Source organism: Malurus melanocephalus, unplaced genomic scaffold, assembly GCF_030028575.1.
Source record: "Malurus melanocephalus ecotype Western Australia unplaced genomic scaffold, MMel_1.1 scaffold_19, whole genome shotgun sequence".
Classification (NCBI taxonomy): Eukaryota; Metazoa; Chordata; class Aves; order Passeriformes; family Maluridae; genus Malurus; species Malurus melanocephalus.
Window position 1 is genome coordinate 872,563 of NW_026623251.1, and position 19,706 is coordinate 892,268.

The 19,706-nt window shown below is 43.1% G+C and overlaps 1 protein-coding gene across 1 annotated transcript; it reads right to left on the reverse strand.

Moving 5' to 3' along the window:
- Positions 1-714: 714 nt before the first annotated feature.
- Positions 715-18,894, reverse strand: RSPH9 (radial spoke head component 9). Its single transcript, XM_057389736.1, has 5 exons — positions 18,668-18,894; positions 18,370-18,532; positions 17,554-17,683; positions 16,847-16,993; positions 715-967 (listed from the first exon to the last, which is right to left on the reverse strand). Exons 1-5 carry the CDS (start codon positions 18,892-18,894, stop codon positions 807-809), a joined length of 828 nt encoding a protein of 275 aa, XP_057245719.1. The 3' UTR covers positions 715-806.
- Positions 18,895-19,706: the final 812 nt, after the last annotated feature.

The window sequence follows — 19,706 nt, forward strand, 5'->3', positions numbered from 1 at the left end:
ATACAGAAGTTAGTATGTCTTCTAGCCCAGGTAGCTCTACTCAGTGCTTTGCTAATGGAAAAGTCACTGCATTAAACCACTGTCTTAAGATGAACCTAAATAAACACATTTTTCAAGACCAGTTGATGGCCACAGCTRTTTTTTTCCTACAGTTTAGTGACATGAGCTGGAAAGACCCCTCTAATTTCGGTGAAATCTAACATCTGAAAAGCAAAATGCTCTCTTCAATATGCCTTTATATAGAGTTCAAGGTTCAGTACAGGTCTCTCAGAGTATACATCAGTTTACTGCTCTGACTCCAACTCTGCTTTTGTYATTCATGGGTGACAGTGGGTATTCACTCATGTCTCCAAATCAGTTCTTGTATAAGCAAGGTGCTTTTGTCATCAGACAGGTGGCCTAAGTTTGATTTCTGACCGAGAGCTTGCCTGTCAGGGAAGAAAATGCCATTTGTTTCTATGTAAAGGATCTGCAGTGACACATTACAGGGAGAGCTTGGTGCTAATAACACCAAGGTTGTGTTCAATCCCCTTATGGGCCATTCACTTAAGAGCTGGACTCAATCCTCGTGGGTCCTTTCCAACTCAGAATATTCTGTCATTCTCTGAATTCAATCTGGAATTTAAGGAGGATTGCATACAATGAAGTCCTAGGAAAAGAATGAGGGCTCGAGTCCAGGCATAAAAGAATCCTGGTCTAAGTGCAGAGGTTTCATATTTTTATTACAACAAGCAGCAAGCAAGAATCTCCTAAGTATAAAATCAAAATCTTTCCTAATTCTTGAGTTCTTGTCCTAGACAGAAGAGTCACAGCATGAAGGGCAGATCGAGGTTCTTCTCACCAGTGCCAAAGTAGACATAGCCGAATTGTTTGGTCATTGGGACATGGTAGAATGTCAGTCCCAGCCACAGCAGGCTCCGCAKCACCACCACAGTGCCTCCCTTCTCCAGCTGGATGCTCCAGGAGCCTGTGCAAGAAGATGTGCAAGTGAGTCAATGGAAAAAAAGAAAGAGTCAGCATTCCTGCAACAAATTGTCCTAAGCTGAGAGAAGGGCTGCCCTGGGTTCTGCCTGACCAATTAACAGTGCGCAAGGCTGCACTGGAGTTTKTGACACCTGAAAAGTGGGAAGTCAGGGAGAACATGAACCTTGATGCCTTTTTTTCCTTTTGTCAGTTCAGCACTGCAGGCTGCCCTCGTTTCCAGATGTCTGTGTCTAGGTTCACACAGTAGCATATTCCCATGGCTCTGGTGGTAATGWCATATGCGTCACAGGAAGGGACTCTAAAGCTCCAGACTTGTGTAGTTGATCCCCAGGAGAGGCTGCAGCTATTCTTGGCTGCTTCTGAGTGGGCAGCAGTTACTCTCAACAAGCTCTGCCACCTACTTGGTATAGCTAATAGCTATAGATGAGCTATAGCAATCCTGCATAGGTATGAAATTTGTCCTTAAAATAAACTTCTAGCATTAGTAGTGGGAAGAGGAAGAAGGTGTTTTCCTCCTTCAGGGAAGACTGGTTTCCCTGATGAAGCAACTGCAAAAAAAAAGAGAAAATTAGAAGTAGGGTATTTCCTATCTCTGAGAAATTTATGGAGGAGGTTCATTCTCTTCAGTCTTTCTTGGCTCCACCATTGAAGAGGATATATATGGTAGGGGCAAAGGGATTAGTTTCCACATTAATTTTGCTTTGGCTCCACAGAGGAGCTTCAGAGCCAGTGTGAAAATGCAGTTTCTTCTGGATACAAGGCGCTCAGAGCCACAATTTATTTTGCATCTGACATGACAGCTTGGGAACTGTGCCAGAGAGAGGGGGCTGAAGTATCAGCTTGGATTCAATGCTGGAGGGCAAGGAGCTGCCAGAGGAAGAAAATACCAGCATCAGCACCAAATCAGTAATGCCTAGAGGCTACAATGTAGGGAAGAAGGTTCCTGCRGAATCTCCATCTGAAAGAAAACAAGCAGTCCCTAATTAAGAAAAAAAAATGCGKTTGGAGTCAAGCAGTCAGCCTATCTACATCCAAAGCCAAAACCTGTCAATTCCAGAGTAAGCAGAAAGCCCATAATGTGCTGGGCCATTTAGGCCATATTCAGCTTTGTAGATAATTTTAGGCTCATTAATTTTAGGCTCATCAATTTATGCTATGATTCATGCTTACTCATGTCATGGTTAGCTTGGGGAAGGGCTTCTGTGATTGCTGTCAGCTGCCAGTCCTYCCCCTCCCACTCACTTGTGATTCTTGGCCAATATTAGTCACATCCGACAAAGGGCTGAAGGGCTTTAACACCGCAGGTTCCTACAGCAGGTCTCCCTGTGATGGAGGAGGTTTGACTGCARCTTCTGCAGCTTTGATCTACCACAGCTGCAAGGAAGCACAGGCTGTTGAGCCTGCCTGGCAGCCACAAGGCAGCAGCTAGCTGGGTAGTCTGTGTTTGTGGAGCTTTTGGCTCTTGCATGCTCCCTTACAGTACGTGTTGTCTCTTGCAGTTCATGGCAAACTACAGTAGCTGAGTGAAGGAGGAAAGTTGAGGGAAAATGTTTATTGGTGGTGGCTGCAGAATCAGAAAGGAACAGTACAATTTAAAACGCTGTAAAACCAGGTGTTGTAAGTTGTGTTGCTCACCTGTTTTCTAATTCTTCCCTTGTATTGCAGTACTTTTCAAAAAGTTTCTTGGACACCACTGTTTCCTCTGCCTCCTTCAGTAGCAATTTCCMCAGGTTTGTTACACTATGATATGCAAGTCCTGTGTCATTTCTGATCTGTTACCTTTCCAAATACCCACTTCAGTCATGTGCAAATGTGGAACTCAGTGGGCAGCAAGAATACCTACCTCCTTTCTGACAGATTGACTCGAGCTGCTGGACAGAAGTGCAAAAGAGACATTCACAGTCTTTTGATTTGGGAGATTTCTGCTTTGGAGAACTTACTTCTGACTCACTCTCCTCCATGTTTCCACTGAAGACAAACAACTGGGGTTGCAGTAAAGCAGAGCACTRCCTAATATGAAAGGGTCAATACAGGTTTGTGCTATCTTTTCACCTTCCTTGCACTGTGACATTCTTTACACAAGTCCTGTGTAAAACATGAGCTAATGTCTTCACAAGCAGTGGTTTCACATACAAGGCAACCCAAATCTCCCAGCCAGTCTCTCCACTCATATGGACACAAATTAGACTGGATCTTTTTCATACCTGGAGTAAAAACACCAATTGTRGTTCAGCCACTGGGATTACAAATAGTGACTGAGGGACTCTCACAAATTCCGCATGTTCTTAAGAACCTTCTCCACCTGGATAGCATGGAAACCCAGATGAGGAACACTTCACTAMAAGGCAGATCATCCAGTGACTGAAACACTACAGCCATCTGCTGTCAAAGGACAAGCAGTTTCAGTTTCTGGAACTTTGTCTCTCCAATTTTCAGCATTTGCTAGTGGCAGCAGCGTGACCATGCATAGAAGTGTTGAGCAATAGTAGCAAACAAATAGGTCTGAATGTAATAGTGTCAAATAACTTTCTCAATTTCTCCTTTGAATGACTGCTCCAAGTGCATGGTTCTTCAGCTTGAATTTGCAGAAATTATCTACAAGTCCTTCCTCCAAATACTAGTGGTTCTTGCTGCAGCTTTACACACTGGTTTGTAGGGAAGGGGATAGTGACACACTGTAAACTTTTGGTAGTTTCTCTGACAAAAAGATAATGCAATGAGGAACTCTCATTGTCCTTGATTTAGAACCAGTCCTCTGAGAAGCAAGTCTGTCAAGATTAGGACTACCTTGCTGGCTAGTGAAAACCTTTAGGGATTATCTAATTTGGTAATGCCTCCCAATGTACTGGAAGCATCTAACAACCTGGGTACATGTGATGACTTGTTTATGTATCTTCACCTACACAGATGAACACTCTRCCCCAAACTGTTTACACAGAACAAAAAAAATGCCTAGAGCATGACAAGGGGGAAGGTAAGAGGGAAAACAGGGATTTTAATGCTCTTAGGAACTAAGAGGATTAATATAACTAACTAATAACTAATATTGGATTAATAGAGAATTAATATAACTAACTAATTAATATAACTAACTAATAAATAACTAATCCTCCTAACTATGAGGATTCATATAGTTGGACAAATGCACAGAGGAGGTAGAGTAAATCAAGTTCAACATCATTAAGTCCCCATATCTGTGCTCTGGGGCAGTAAARCACATGGATCCATGATCTCCTCAGAACATTTATGCAGTGACACACAGGCTTACCAATCTCAAGAGAGTATTCACCAGCACTTAACTACTGATCAAAGGAACTTCCCATGCACCTTCACACCTGGCAGAAATGGACAGCTAAAACTGAAGACAGCTCCATTCACTTTCATGCTACATCATGGAAGTCTGTGATGTGCAGCTTCTGCATTTTCCTACCGTCTGTCAAGTTGCAAACTCTCAAAGGGCTCAAATTCGTTATTTCATAAATGTGAGACTTTTTGGGAATATTTAGTATTGGTTATACTTTCCGGCTCTTCTCTGGCCCTTCATTCTGCATGTAGTTCTACACAAATATGGACAATAAAGTTTTGCTGATGCTGCATTAGCCTTCCTGTGAAATGAGGGCCTAAGCAAAAACAAGCAGGTTACATAAGGACAATCCCATCTGGACCGGCACAACATAGGTTGAGAACAGGAAAAAATTACAAGAAGCTGTCTAGAACTGTAATGTCATTTTCACTGGCATCCTGTTCTCAGGCAGAATGATGATTAATCCTAGAGGTGCTCTTTATTCTGCAGAGCTAAAGAGTAGCAGCAGTGCCACCTTCTTTTACTGACTGGGCCACTGGGGGCATTTTTCTAACCTAGTCACCAGAGGAGATGTATTCAATATTGTTTTCCAGACCGGACTTTTGCAACACAAAAAAACCATTCAGAAACTGTATTTGATACACAGTGCTGGTGTATCTTCTAAGAAGGGATTACACTAAAGTTCTGGAACCTGTCTGGGTTCTTTGGACCTTTTCATTAAGCAAAGAAATTAAAACCTGTTATCTCAGCATTTTTTTTTCCCTTCATACCTCACCACATCAGCAATATTTGAGGAAATGATGCATAAAACAAAATTTGAACTTATGGAACATGGAGAAAGTTGTTCTCTTGGAAAGATACAAGACAATTGTATTCTTTTCCATCACAGCTCAAATCTCAAAATACTCAAACAAGATGCTTTTTCAGGCCCACCTTTCTTGTAGGAGTTTGAAATATTGATGTCATAAATCACTSTAGAAGTACTTTAATCAGTAACTAATGAACAGTATGTGTTAATAGCTTAGAATGAATATGCCACCTTTTCTTCCTCGAGAGTTTTAGAAATACATTTAATAATACAATATAAACAGGGATGAGAACTATGAAAATTAAATGACACTTAAGTCATTTTTTTTCTTTTTCTCTCTTTTTTTTTTTAAATTCCCTACTATTACAGATGGTACCTGTAGGTCTGTATTAATGCAGACCTGTAGGTCTGTAAAAATGCAGAAGTGGGCTGTTGGGTCCAAATCCTTTCCATCACTGGCTGAGGACACCCCATGGCAGTCCCTGTGTCAGACAGTATGTCTCTTATTGAAAGACTGGGAAACTCAAAGTATTGGTCTGTAAGGTACATCAAGATTCCTAGATAAAAGTTTCCATGAAACAACATTTAAAAGCATTATTATTTGCATTGGAGGGAATACAGCTAGAACTAGAAGACAGCAAGTAAAGGCTGGATTTCCTGAAGTACTGATTTTAGCTTGCATCTCTGTGTGCTGTCTCTAAATCAGGCAACAGAGTTAACTTCACTCATCATGTAAAGCTCACTGAGGTACAGGGAACTGGTCGTTGCCCTCACTCTAGAGATTCCTTCCAGTAACACTGCTCKGGTGAGGTTCCCAATCTTCAAAATACATTTTTTAAAAGAGCAAGTTAGTATTTAAGCTGCACCCAGCAAACTTAAGAAAGCCAAGCACTGTCTGTGCTGAAACTATTGCTGTTCTTGCTCCAGAAGGGAAGGGAGGGAGCTGCTGTGTGGGAGGAAAGAGCATGGGAAAAGTATCTGCTGGATGAAGATCTGGAGCTTCCTATTCCCTCTTTGGATCAGGCTGCAGCCTCCACCCCTCCAAACACAGGCAGGAATTCTGAGGAGTTCCTTACATCTTTCCCAAACAAGAAAGTGCTTTGAAGATCCTGATGCTCACCCAGTGTTAAACCACTGCCTTTTTTATGGCCCTTCAGCAGCTGCCAGAACACCAGGGCTGAATTTCAAAAGTCAACCTCCTCCTCAGCTTCTTCTTCCTTTCCAGTCACCAATAGAAATCCCTGTCTCATCCCCCATGTCTGCCTCAGTGATGGGCTGAATCTTGTAATCCACAGAAGCAATAACGTGTGTGAGACATAAGCTTTTAAACAAAACCCTTTTAAGAGGGCTGTTTGCAGAAATTTCCTGCCGTAACTGGTCCACTTTCAGTATGACCTCTCATAACACTGCTGTTTTGGAGATGATTCAGCAATGCTTCATTTCAGTGCAAGCTTGAGAAGAAACAGCTTTAAGAGCTAGACAGCCTGACAGAGAGGCTCCATGTCGCAAAAGCTCACAGAGGGTCCTAAAAGTGACATGGTCAATTCCTCTTCAAAGGAGGAAATGTCTCAAGGGAAAARCAGCTACAGTGTGGTTGCACTTACCATTAACACAATATGCTGCCACAAGAGCAGGTTACAATGTATATTTCTGCAATTAGTCCTCAGTGTGTCAAGTATGGAATTACAGGACATATATTAACACCCAGAGAGGAGCAACATAACCATTTCCCTCTGCAAAAGCAGCCACTGCTTGCCTGTGTGACCCCAAGCACTTAGAGCTGACAAAGCCTCACTACACCCATGGGATTTAGCTTCCATTTCCCTCCAACAGAAAATCCTGCACTGGGAAGAGCTTCCTACTTCTAAATTGCTGTCTGTAGGGAACAAAGACAAAATGCAAACCAGAGCAGCTGTAAGGAAAGGTCACCGTGCTTTGGCTCTCAAYAAATTGTGCCACATGGACATTTCACGCACAGCCTACCAGCCATAAGGACACATCCAAACACTGCTATGTGGGGCCCAAACTCCTTCGTGCCACTTACTGGCTGCAAACTAAATCTCTTTCATTTGCTTGACACACCACCTGCACCCCATATGTTAACACTGCTGTCAATATTTCCAATTCCCCGTATAACTATTTAATAATAATTAAATAAAAACACAGACTGGTTGCAGGTTCAGTACTATTTTTAAAAGCCTCCAGAGCCAGGAAAGCACAGCTCACAGTCAGATGCTGCCAAGAGGCTCTTGCATGGTCCTAATGCCTGCCATGTCCTTGACACACAAATACCACCATGCCCAAACCTCAAAGTAAAAGGATCATACTTCAGAGATTTTTCCTCTCCATTATCCTCTCCCACTGGGGATGCCTCTGCAGGAGAAATTATTTTGACAGCCCAGGCCTTCCCTTTTCACAGGAAGAACCTGCTTCCTGCTGACAAGGAAGACTCAGGGATTGCAGTGCTGTCCAAGATGTCCAGTATTCAGGTACCTCCAAGTAAAAATGAAATTCAGGCCATATTTAAACATATGACAACAGTGCTGTTAATCCAATTGAAGCAGCATCTGCCCTCAAACCCTTATTCCCACCCTCATCATTCTTCCATCATAGAGCCACTRAAGTGTTTATTTACTGCTCAGTGAGTCAGGTCAGGGAAACGATCTGGCTGAAAAATATACTGGACAGAAATAACATTATTTTTCCAGCTGGAATTTGACTGCACAGCTGGCAATGCCAACACAAAAGAATGGACAATACACAGATAAGAATGAGCAGCAGAGGATGGGAAGGACTGAAAAAGCTAGCACTGAAGTAATACACATCAAATTAGAGCCTCCCTTATAGCCCTGTTAGTTTGTCCTTTAGTCCTAGACCCACCTGATAAAACAAAACAAAACAAAACAAAATATTATCATTAAGAAAAAGATGCAGCCTGTGCACAAAGCATCAGAATAGACTTGCAATAGGGCTGTGCACTAGAGGAAACAGCAAGACAATATACAATCAAAACTTACAAGGAGTAAGAAAAACTGACTAAAATCCATGATATTTATATTGTGACATTTACAATACAGATCATTGTGTCTTGGGTTTTCTGTAGCAAATTTAGAAATCTCTCAGAGTGGCAAATCACCTTCTTTCAAAGCACAAGTTTATGCTGGATCTCATTACACTCCATATTTCTTGTTCAGCTGGTCGCTGTGGAAACGTTTTCGGAGCGTGCCAGGAGTCACGTAGCATCTACCTGGGGAGCCCCTGCATTAATCCGTCACCTTCGTGGGCTTCTCTGAGCTCATTGGYTGGTAGGAAGAAAAAGGAGTCTCTCGCCCCTCCCTGCTCTGAATGAAAGACGCTTCCTCTAAATCTTGCTACAGGATTTCAGGCTCAATTCAGCTTCTTTGGGGCTTTTGTCACCAATCAAATGTGATGTCTTTGAAAGAAAGATTAACAGTTTGATGAAAGGATGCAATGGGCAGCTTTGTTCTAGCCTGCTTCTCCTAGAGCTTTTGGTCACTGTCACTTTCTTACCCACGGGAGAATATCTGTCTGACTCTCAGAGGAGATTATGGCCACCTTGTAAGATTTTTCCTCTCCTGGTAACAAAGCACTGGCCACTTTGAGGGGTGACAATGATGAACAGGGGCTGGATTAAGGGCAAAGAACCTCACATTGATCTCTGAATTCTGAGAAAACACAAAGGAGTCGATGCTGGGATTCAAAACCCACCAAATGTTCAGAGCACATCCAATTCGCTCTCCTGCAGGAGGGGCAAGGCCACAAGCCCTGTCAATCCCCCAGTTGTACTTCTTACCTCATCATCAAATTAGCAAGGCTAGTTAAAAGGCCTTGGGATGAGGAACAGATGGCATGGATTATGAACTGTTGATGGTTTTGTACTAAACTAGATATGAATTCTGGACCAAATTACCYGAAGAGTTTACCAGTTTCTGAGAATACTGTCATGCTGAGCGTATCCACACAGCACAGTGCAGTGTTGATATTCAAGCAAATTCTGAACACTAAAGATGGATAAGCACCTTTTAATGCCTGTARTAGCCTGGCTATTTCTACTCAGCATAACTGCTGGGCAAATACACCTGTAAATGAACTGTCCCTTGTCCTTTTCTCTTTACACACTGCCWCACACCTCCTCAGCATGCAGAATTTCAATCCATATGATATTTGTGTACCGTAAAACAAGATAATGCCAGTTGACTTCCTCCTGTCAAAATCTCTGTGGCCAAAGGGGCAGCAAAAAGCAAAGCAAAGCTATATGCAGGGCTGGCACCAATGCCAACAACTGCACAGGCAGGAGCTGCCATTCCTTGGAGCCCCTTCAGAAACTGATCACTTCTAGCAAAAGCTGGCCTCATTCTGACTTCAGTGACATACAAACTGTCCTAAGATTTCCCCACAAATAATTTTGCATCATTCTCTAGAGAAAAAGGTAGRCCAAGGCTGGGTGATGTGGTGATAAACCTTCAACTTCTGGTTCTATAAGGCTTTACCAGCATTTTCCATCATTTTAGCAGGTTAATCTCCTTATGTCCAAGGAACCAGAAGCTGAAATGGAGAGAGGGTTGTTCATAATTTCTTTCACTGAGGAGAAAAAAAAAAAACAAAAACTTTTAAATACAATCCCTGGAAAGTTTCTATGAGGACTCTGCTTCTGAACTCATTCTTTCCCTACAGCAGTCAGGAAGGTGAAGGACTCCACCTCAGCTCTCAGCTGATGGGCAGCCCCGTTCCAATATAAACTCATCCAAGATCTGATTAAACAAGACCCTGAGGTGATACAGACCTAGGGCCCAAAAGCAGGGAGTGCATTGCTTTATTGCCTATAGACACAAAGCCCAAGGCAAACAGGCTCCTTTCCAGTAATCAAGGCAGACCATGATCAGCCAGTGAAAAGCTCTAATACTAGCTGGTSCAGGAGCTCCTCCTGTGCTGCCATGTGAGAGGTTCCAGTCTGATCTTGAACTCCTGAACTGGCAGCACCCCAGCTTGTAGCAGGGRCAGCATCTTGTCTTGCTCCCAGGCAACTTTCTTGGGTCACTGCAGGAATGGCCTTAACAGCCACTACACATCACTAGCAAAACAAAAGGGTGACCCTATTTTTGAAGAATGTAGGGGACGTCCTTATATATTGTGTATGTCCATTTGCATGTATGTGATCTCTAAGGTTGCAGAGGAAGCTACTGAAAAGCCTAGTGACCATTCCAGAAAYTGCATAAGCTTCAAAGGGAGAGAGTATCTTCTCTATACCTACAGTTCAGGAGGCCAACATTCCACACAGAGTCTGGGAACTCAGGTCATACCTTTTCCTCTATTTGATGCTGCTCTTCGTGCTTTTCTTTCTCATTTTACTTTTCCGTGGTTTCCTTTTCTGTGCTCAGCACTGACAATGCTGGCACCATAGTGCRCCCTGCTGGAAGGCAGCAGCTAGAGCCATCCTGGAATTATTTCCAGGGATAGCTGACTTCAGTTTAAACAGAGAAATTCAGGTACTAATGCTTTTACTAACAACCCACTGAGCCAGCAACTGGGTTTCATTTTCAAATCAGAAATCCTACTGTTCTAGTGCACACTCATCTGGTTTTCTCCTTCTCTAACACTTGTTCTAAGGCTTGTTTGTCAATACWACTTGTATATTTTCAGTCTATTTCAGGTATTTCAGTTCATTTTGGCTACCTCTATTTATCCTTGCAAACATGAAGCACTGCTCTCTCATTTATTATGAGCCTTTTAGTTTGGATTTCAGTGAGACGGCTTGAAAAACCTTGTCCTCGTGTGGCTCTTGGTAGGCTAAGGAGTAAAGTGCTCTTGCTCTCGCTTTCACAGAGCTGGGGAGGTGCTCCTTATTGTTAAGCAATGAAAGGGGAGGGCTCAGGTCACATCTGTGAAATGTTAGTGAAGAAGGGAGGCTGGGTGAAAGTAGGTGGCCAGCACAGCATAGCACTTTGCTGGATTTTGCAAGGCCACTGGGGAGATAGGCAGCCATTTGTCTTAGAGCCCTGATAATGGGGCCCTTGCCTCTGCTGGCTGGCTGGGGGCTGTAAATACCTCTGCAGACACAGACTCTTCAAATGGCTGGAGACCGAGCCTGATAGGGGATTAATCGCCTTGAAGGGACGGGGGAGGGGGATTGAAAGTAAGTTAATTAGCTGTGTTAATGCATGGAGATATTGCAGGGTCATGTCTCATGGCCTTCTTCCTTCCTGCACCCTGACTTTTGAGACAGCCATGATGGGGCTACCAAAATGGCCCTTGAGAGCAGCCACGGAAAGATCTCCCACTTAGAAATGCAACCCCTTCATCTTCAAGGACCCATTAGGCACCAGCTTTTGCTAAACCGATAAAGACCGTGCTAATGAACCTTAGATGACAGGCGGTTGGTGTTCTAACTGAGGCTACTGTTCAGCAAGCTTATAGAAAAGCTAGTGCTCCAAGTTTTCAGCCAAAGAAATAGCCACAAATCCCTTTGTCTCTAATGCTGTGTAAGGAATGTGCCCAAACCACTGCACTTTCAGGTGAAGAAAGAGCTATAATACAAGTGGCTATTACTTCCTCCACAGTCAAATGGGAAAGGAGTTTAAATGATCTTCTGTCTAGGCACTTCTTCTCCCCTACCTTCATCTTGAAACAGCAAGTAGACAAGACTCACTGATTTACCCTACCACTGTATACCCATTTTGAATGATGCTATAAAATCTCCCCCCTCAATAAAGATCCACGATGGACAGCAGTAAATCAGGAATCTCTTCAGTCCTCTTTTGAGCACTCATGTATCATAGTTCAGAAAGCAAAGCTAGCTGAAAYGAGCTGACTTGCACTTAGAATCACTGTCTCAGGAATTCACTGTCACCTTTGTGTTACTGTCACTGATAATGAAGAAGTCCAAGCTGAAAACCACCTTCYATGATTGTCATCAAGTTTATGGCCAGGCATACCAATCTGGACTCCTACATACCACTGCCCATTAAACTGAAGTCAGTTACGCATGTCTGGGACTTATCAACTTGTATTTGCATTTGACTGAAACACAATTCACGGGAAGACATTCTGCATGATGTTAAGATGCCAAGAGACACAGGCWTATCCATTATCCTTGCTAACTGGTAATCATTTCACTGTTAAAAATTGTATCTAATTGTTCATTTTAGTTCTGACTATAATTTTTAGCTGCTGATTCCCATTGTGCCTTTCTCTGCTATAATAAATAGATCTTCAGTACCTAATACTTAAACTCCATGGAGTATTTACACAGTGTAATACAGCCATTTTCATAGGCTTTTGCTCAAGATAAACAGTTTGAACTGTTTATGTCTCTCACTAGCCCTAGAATAATTTTGTGACTTTTCTGCAACTTTCCAGTTTTGCAATGTGCAGTAATCCAGTTATGATTCCACCAACAGTATATGCAARAGTCACCCTCCTGTTCCTATGTGCTACACCCTTGTTTATGCATCTGCTGATCAAGTTATACCCTTTTAAGTCTCAGGATCAGTCTGGGAGYTGATGTTCAGTGGGTTGTGCCTGGATTTCCTTTCAGAGCCACAACTTCTAGAATACAATTCTCAAAGTCTGATTTACAGTCCTTACTTTCCTTATGTGGCTTTCCTTATGTGGCTTGGCACATCAAAATGTACTGTATTTTAGTAAGCCCAGTTTTCTAGATCTCTCTATCCATCCTGCCCTTGCCATTATTTGTCTCTCCATCAACTRTTTACTTTTAGATCATTTATAAATAAGTTGAATATCAATATTGRCACTGGTCCCATTCTGACCTCTTCCAGAAATACACCCATTCAAGTGAATTCTGAATCATAACTGCAAAAGAAGAACAAATTCAGGGGAATAATTCTGCAATGCAGGGATTTATTAAAGATTATTATGCCGCAAGTCTCCTGAGATAATGATTTCAGAAGTAACTATCTGACTCTGCCATTTTAATGTTTTTGACCCACAGTAAATGTTGTCTAACTCTACCCTCCCTTAGCAAATAGTCTGAAAACTGTCTGAAACAGTATTTTATTGTCTTTGCTTGATGCAAGTCCATATTCTTTCCAAAAACAAACCAGAAAAAATTGAGCTCTTCTGCCCTTCCACATGCTTATCAGCCTCTTTAGCATGACCATTTAGTGACAGTTTCCAGTAGGTTTACTATGCTTTATTTTCTTCTCAATATAGTTTAAAAAAATCTGCCTTACCACAGACTACTCCAGTTATTCTGGCTCCCTTTGTCATTCTCTACTCATTATAAATCCAATTTATACCAATCATTAAGCATTCCAAACCTTCTGCATTTCCTTTTACATGTCTTTTTAAATTCTAATTTCTACTCTTAATCTACAAGTGAACTGTGGTAGGTTTTCTGCCAAAGGCAGCTATTTGCTGACTAGGGGTCATAACTTTTGAAAAGAGTCTTCTCATATAAATCCTATTTCCACTCCTATCTAGACGTACCTCCCCGCCTACACTGGTTTTTAGCAGTGTTCTGTTGGTGTCCCTTATCTCCATATCAAAGTGATCTGAGTCAGTAATCTGTAACAAACCCTCAGAGTCAAGTTACTGCTTTTCTGAACTGTAGTTTGAAAGTGCCAAAGAACTGAATTCTCCATCCCTTGTCTCACTTCCTTCCAAAATTTCCATTCTACACTAGTACCTTAGGCTTTCACTCATCCCCTTTCTTGATCCTTTCAGAATGGAGCATAGCCTGATCTGATACCAGGGTCACAGTAAAATCAACCTTCCTCCTCTGGTTTCACATCCCCATCATTATCAATGTCTGAAAAGTCTCTATTATTTCATATCTCCACAACATTAAGTCATCAAGTGAAAATGCTGTAGGCATGCTAGGAATTATTGCTATTTGCTTTGCAATTCCATTATCTACAAACAGATGTAAAACTGCCACAGCCCTAGTTCCTGAAATACTATGTCCAGGGTTCCAAACCTCATGCAGCAGAAAGGACAACGCTGGCAACGTGCCAGCWGCTGAAAGGCCACATCTAATTGTGCATAAAGTTGAGCAGATTGTCTTCTTAGACTAGAGCAAACAAGCTTATCTTTAATGCAGACATATGGCCAGCAAAACCTACAGATCCCAGCATGCAACGTTCTGGCCAGCTGGCCATTTGGATCAGGATGAAGCATTACACAATCTGATACTGTGGAGACACAAGATCAGTATCACAGCCTCTCCATGCTCATGCTGTCGAGACGAGGTTCTCATTTCCCACTTTTCTCTAGAATAATTTTTTAAAATGCATTTAAAAAAAAAAAAATCTAAGTCAAACAGTCACTTGTCTCTGGGAGCTGAGACACCAAGAAAAAAAAGACAGACTCACAGAATGGTTAAAGGAGGAGCAGCAACATATTCTGAGCTCTTAAAGTGCACAGATAACCTGACAGATAGACACACAGACAGAATCTGGAACCTGCAAACACCACAGATATCACTGGTAAAGATAAGAATGGCAGACAGTTTTGTTAAAAAACTCCAGGTTTTCCAATTTTGCACTAAACTCTGCTTTTACCATTGTTGCCTTTATTCAACCCAGTTTTAACTTCCTTTCTTCCCACCTCTCAGCTGTCATATAAAATGTTCTCTCTGCCTCCAACTTTCCATTCTGTAAGACACCTCTGCTCTCCTATAATGACACACCATATATCTTATGACAGTTACCCCCTTGACAGCYATCACAGATGCTAAGTCTCCAATTAATAGAGAAAACTATTCCAACAGAGTTGTTRCTTTTAGACAGGTTAAAATCAGCCCCTAATCTCTCAGTTCTGTTCTTTAGGTCTTTTAAGATGCTAGGGGAATTTAGCCAATGAAGGCTGGGAGCATCACTCCAATGTTGCTTATCCCCAGGTTATTCCTTATATATTTGTTGAGAAAAGGCCCAATTCTAGCTTCAATCACAATTCTAGATGCAATACATTTAAGTATTCCTACTTCTGCTCTCACAACAACTGTTCAAGACAGAATTGAACCAAGAAAGGCAAAAAAAACTTCGGGTCAAAATGAGGGGATTTGCCAGAGCTATTAACAATGTGTCACTAAAGAGAAAAAACTGTCAACTTTTCTGCTCTGCAGGACAAACATACACCATCAGAGCTGAAGGAAAATAATCTGAGAACCAGAGTTTGAGCGTCTCACAACCAGTAGTGACTTTGGCAAAGCCATAAAATCAGCAGAAAGCCTGTGTCTACCCTCTGGGCTTTTCTTCCCCCCTCATTTTCACAAGCAACCAGTACTTTTAGTCTACCCGAACACTTGTTAAAGGAGGCTTAAATGTCAGGAGTCCTACCTGCATGTGATAGAATGCAATTAGAGTGGCTATATGCTTTGCTGATCCTGTAACCAATTCCTGTCTTACCTTGTTCACCTCATCCCTGAATTCATGACAGAGCAGGCAGAGCTGCACAGGCACCACAATGATTCTTCTCTTCCATTAACAAGCACTCAGCTGCATTTTAGCTCAGGTAGTGTTTGAGAGGTAACTTTTTTAAGGAGACTGAGATCTACACTAACAGCAACATCCTCCAGGGAAGGGGGCAAAGGTTCATGTTTACACAGACGTCAGGCTGCCACAGGAAGACAATCACAACAGTGGCACAGTTGAGCCCCACTTTCTATCTGCCACTGTATGTAAAAATGTGCAGCCTCTCCAGACTACACCTCTGGAAAACAACTCCATCAAGGACACGACCAATATGTTGAAGAGTGGTTTAGATTTTAGCAGTTTATACTCTGTCAAAAATGTTCAGAATTGAGGCAGGAGCTCACATTCTGAGTTCTCTTTTTGTCAAAGGGAAGACTCGGAGGAGGGGGTAAGAAGAGAGAGGAAGGGAGGGAGAAAGAGTCTGAAAAGCTATTTACAGCCCTGGCAATTCACTGTCATCCACTCAGTTTCATCTGGCACAGGTCACCTAGTATCCTATCCTACTACTCCAGACCAGAATAAAATAACAAATCTAAATTCTAATTGTTTCCCTAGAATCTTTCTAGCCAGRGGACGTGAAAACACTTGGTTCAATAAAAAAACGCAGCAAATCAGCAAAAAGCAGATAGAAAAAATAAAACAAGCTACTCCCATGTCTAGAGAAATATCCTGCCAGAGGGATCCCTAGAAGAGACTTTAAATATATTTGCAGTTGTCCAGCAGAACAGTAGGGACAACATCTAGGGACATACAATCCAGTATGCCTWTTTTTTTTCTCCTTTCATGGTGTATAATCCTGCCAAAGTACAGATTATTCCAACACAGTTTAGCAAACCAACATTTGAATTGAGCTTGTCCAAGATATCACCTTGGTGTTAATGAGAGCCCATTTAGATAAAGAAGAGCAATACTGGGTGGGACAAGAGGTGTGAAATACTTCAAACCACATAAAATCCCTCTATCAGTGGTGGAGTTATCTGTCCCAATAGGGTCACCAGTTGTCATAGGCTTTACAGAAGTCAGGAGGGAATATGRCACGGAGGCAGTGTGGTCAGACCTATTGTGAAGATATAACAGCCCTGATACACTTTCATCTTTTCATTGTATGCATTTAGAATTGCATAAAACAGGAAATAACTACAATACTTAGTGAAGGATGAAGTTCCTTTACAGATTCACAGAAGYTTCTCCCAAGCATACCACCTCTACAGTAACCCACACCAGTCCCCTTGGTGTTTCCTAGGCCATTCAAACTGCCTTCCCTTTCATTGCATGTGATCATTTTGATATGTTTACCTCGCGGGATATCATGCTCCAGAGAATCTAGAAAGTCRATTGATGGGTCCAGGTCAGCCTTTTCCAGCAGGGTTTTATTCTTCAGGTTAACAGGCTTAGTGAAATGGAAATAAGAACTTAACTTTTTTGCCTCCGCCAAAGACAGACCTGCAAACAGCCATTGGTGACCATTAATACAACAAACTGGAGTAACATTCATTACGCTGTCAAGTATAACATTGTTTCTCTAATATCCACAGCCTAGGAGAGAATCACAATCTTTCTCCAGTAGACTCCTCAGAAGGCTTGTCAGAAACAGGTGCCAGCACTCCCCAATGCTCTGCATTGCTGACCATACTGACTGCAGTCTCAGGTAACCARTGGGTACTGAGTTGAGGACAACTCTCTGTTGCCCATTTGGTCATATCCTATATCTAAATGGACAATTCACTACATCTAAAGTTGCTAAACATTGACATAAACTACAGTTTATACAGATAAATGACTCAGTTTAATGACTCAGAACTATTACTGACTCTTTTCCCACCTTCCAGAGTTGAATTATGCACCTAAACATAACAGGTACTGGATTGTCTCCTCCCTGTTCATCTTACCCAAGGGGAAAAAATCCCAACTGAAATCAAAACATCAGTTAGAGAAAGTCATCCTAATTTGTAGCCTTTATGATCAAAGTACAGTTGATACTCATAAAAACAATATGAATTTACCTTCAAAGTGTCTGTTTTCATGCACAGACCCAAGAGGAGTCTTCACAAATGCCCCCCGGGGGACGATACCTACTTCTTTGTCTATCTGTTCTATCGTAGCTATGAGGCGGGCCTCCTCCTTCATCACAGGCTTTAAAGAAAAATAGGGATTTTTTAAAGGCAGGGCTTTCCTGGTTTTCATTTCTGAAAATAAACTTGAGGTGACACAATSGACTTACCATCTTGGACTCCAGTGGCACTAAGAGGACCACAAATCAGACAGTTCTCTCATAAGATATGATAGAAAATGTGGCTAGGAGCAGACAGTTATCTCACCAGAGATCTAACWATCCATCCCTTCATCTGTTCTTTCCTCCCGCTAAATTCACCTACTTATAATTTGTCTGTTCATTTATAAGGAATGGTGCCTGCAGTTAACTATTAAAGCTTCAGAAGCTGTAGTGAAGATTTGTTGTGCATAATAAAGCATGAGGGATATATACTATTTCTGAGGCCTGTTGAACTCCAGGAAAAACTGAAGGAAGAGTTCATTCAAGAAGCTGTTGCCACACAACAACAGTGAAGAATCACAGATGGAGTTACAGGATATTCTGAGTTGGAAGGGACCAACAAGGATCATCAAGTCCAACTCTTAAAYGAATGGCCTGTACAATGATTGAACCTGCAACCTCGGTGTTATTAGCATCATGCTCTAACCAAGAGGAAATTGCGTATCTATTGCCTGACCGCAGGCTCACAATGCTCATTACAAATGAGGAGAGGAGTGAGGGGCACAACTGTAGTGAAGACAGTTCAAAAGTGTTTTGCTATATTTACCTCTTTACCGTCTTCAAGCATTCTTGTAGCAGCTTCTGCATTTACCTCAGCCAAGTCATACTCAAAAGAAGGATCGCCCTGAAAGCGGCCCTGCAGCTGCTCAGCCAGTGCAAGCATCTCCTTGGTGGCYGGCGTCAGGAGGCTCCAGTCCAAGCAGTTCAAGCTGCCAACGACAGACACGGCTCAGGGCCGAGCCCGTTACGGAACAGGGCTCCAAGAGACTCCGCCAGGCCCCTCAGGGCATAGCGAGGCTCCGGACAGCASCCCCCGACTCCCAGAGCCCCAGCCCGGCCCGCACCTGTACAGGCGACTGCGGGCCGCGGCGCGGTCGGGGCCCAGCCCCTCGGCGATGTAATAGGCGCCGCGCACYCCCTGGATGCAGCCCCAGAACCAGACCCGCTCGAAGCGGTAGTCGCGCTGCAGCAGCGGCAGCGAGGCGCTCAGCGCCGCCCGCCTCTCCGGGCTGAGCCCCGTGCCGCCGCCCGCCACCAGCGCCAGCGCCGCGGGCAGCGACAGCGCCTCCATCGCCCTCCGCGTCCCCGTTGCCCGGAGACCGCCGCCCGCTCGCGTCACGGCCGGGAGGCTGCGGGACACCCCGCGCTGCCGCCCCGCCACCAGGGACCGCGCTCGGTGTCCCGCCCGCGATCACACGAGCTGGCACGCAGCGGCCCAGTAAGGATGCGGTTATGGGTGTCTGCCTGCCCGGGTGCTCCTCAGCTTCATGAGGCCTTAATCCAAAGCCAAGTCCAAAAAGCAGGAGGGAATACAATTGCCTTGTATTTTCACCGGGATACCAGGAAGGGCTCCATTTTCTTCATTTCTTACATGGATAACAGGAAAAAAAAAAAAAAAAACCTTCTGAAGCTCACTGCTTTCAATGCCACTTACAGAGCCAGAGGAAGGCCATGCAATTGGTAAGAAGACTGAAGCACCTCCCATATGAAGACAGGCTGAAAAAGTTGGGATGCTTCAGCTTGGAGAAGGTTTTATGGAGACGCCATAGTAACCTTCGTTGTCTGCAGGGAAGCAGGAGAGGTACTCTTCGTCTGGAACTATAGTGATAGTGCAGGGAGTGATGGGTATAAACTGAAAGAGAGGAAATTTAGGTTAGCTATTTGGGAGAGATTCTTTAGTTTGAGGGTGATGAGACACTGGAAGAGGGTATGTAGGGAGGTTATGGATGCCCCAACCCTGGCAGYGTTCAAACCCAGGTTGGGTAAGTCCTTGAGCAGCCTGGTCTAGTGGGAGGTGTTTCTGCCCCTGGCAGGCGGGTTTAGATCATCTTTAAGGTCCATTCCAATCTCTTAACATTCCATGATTCTGTGATATTATCTAGY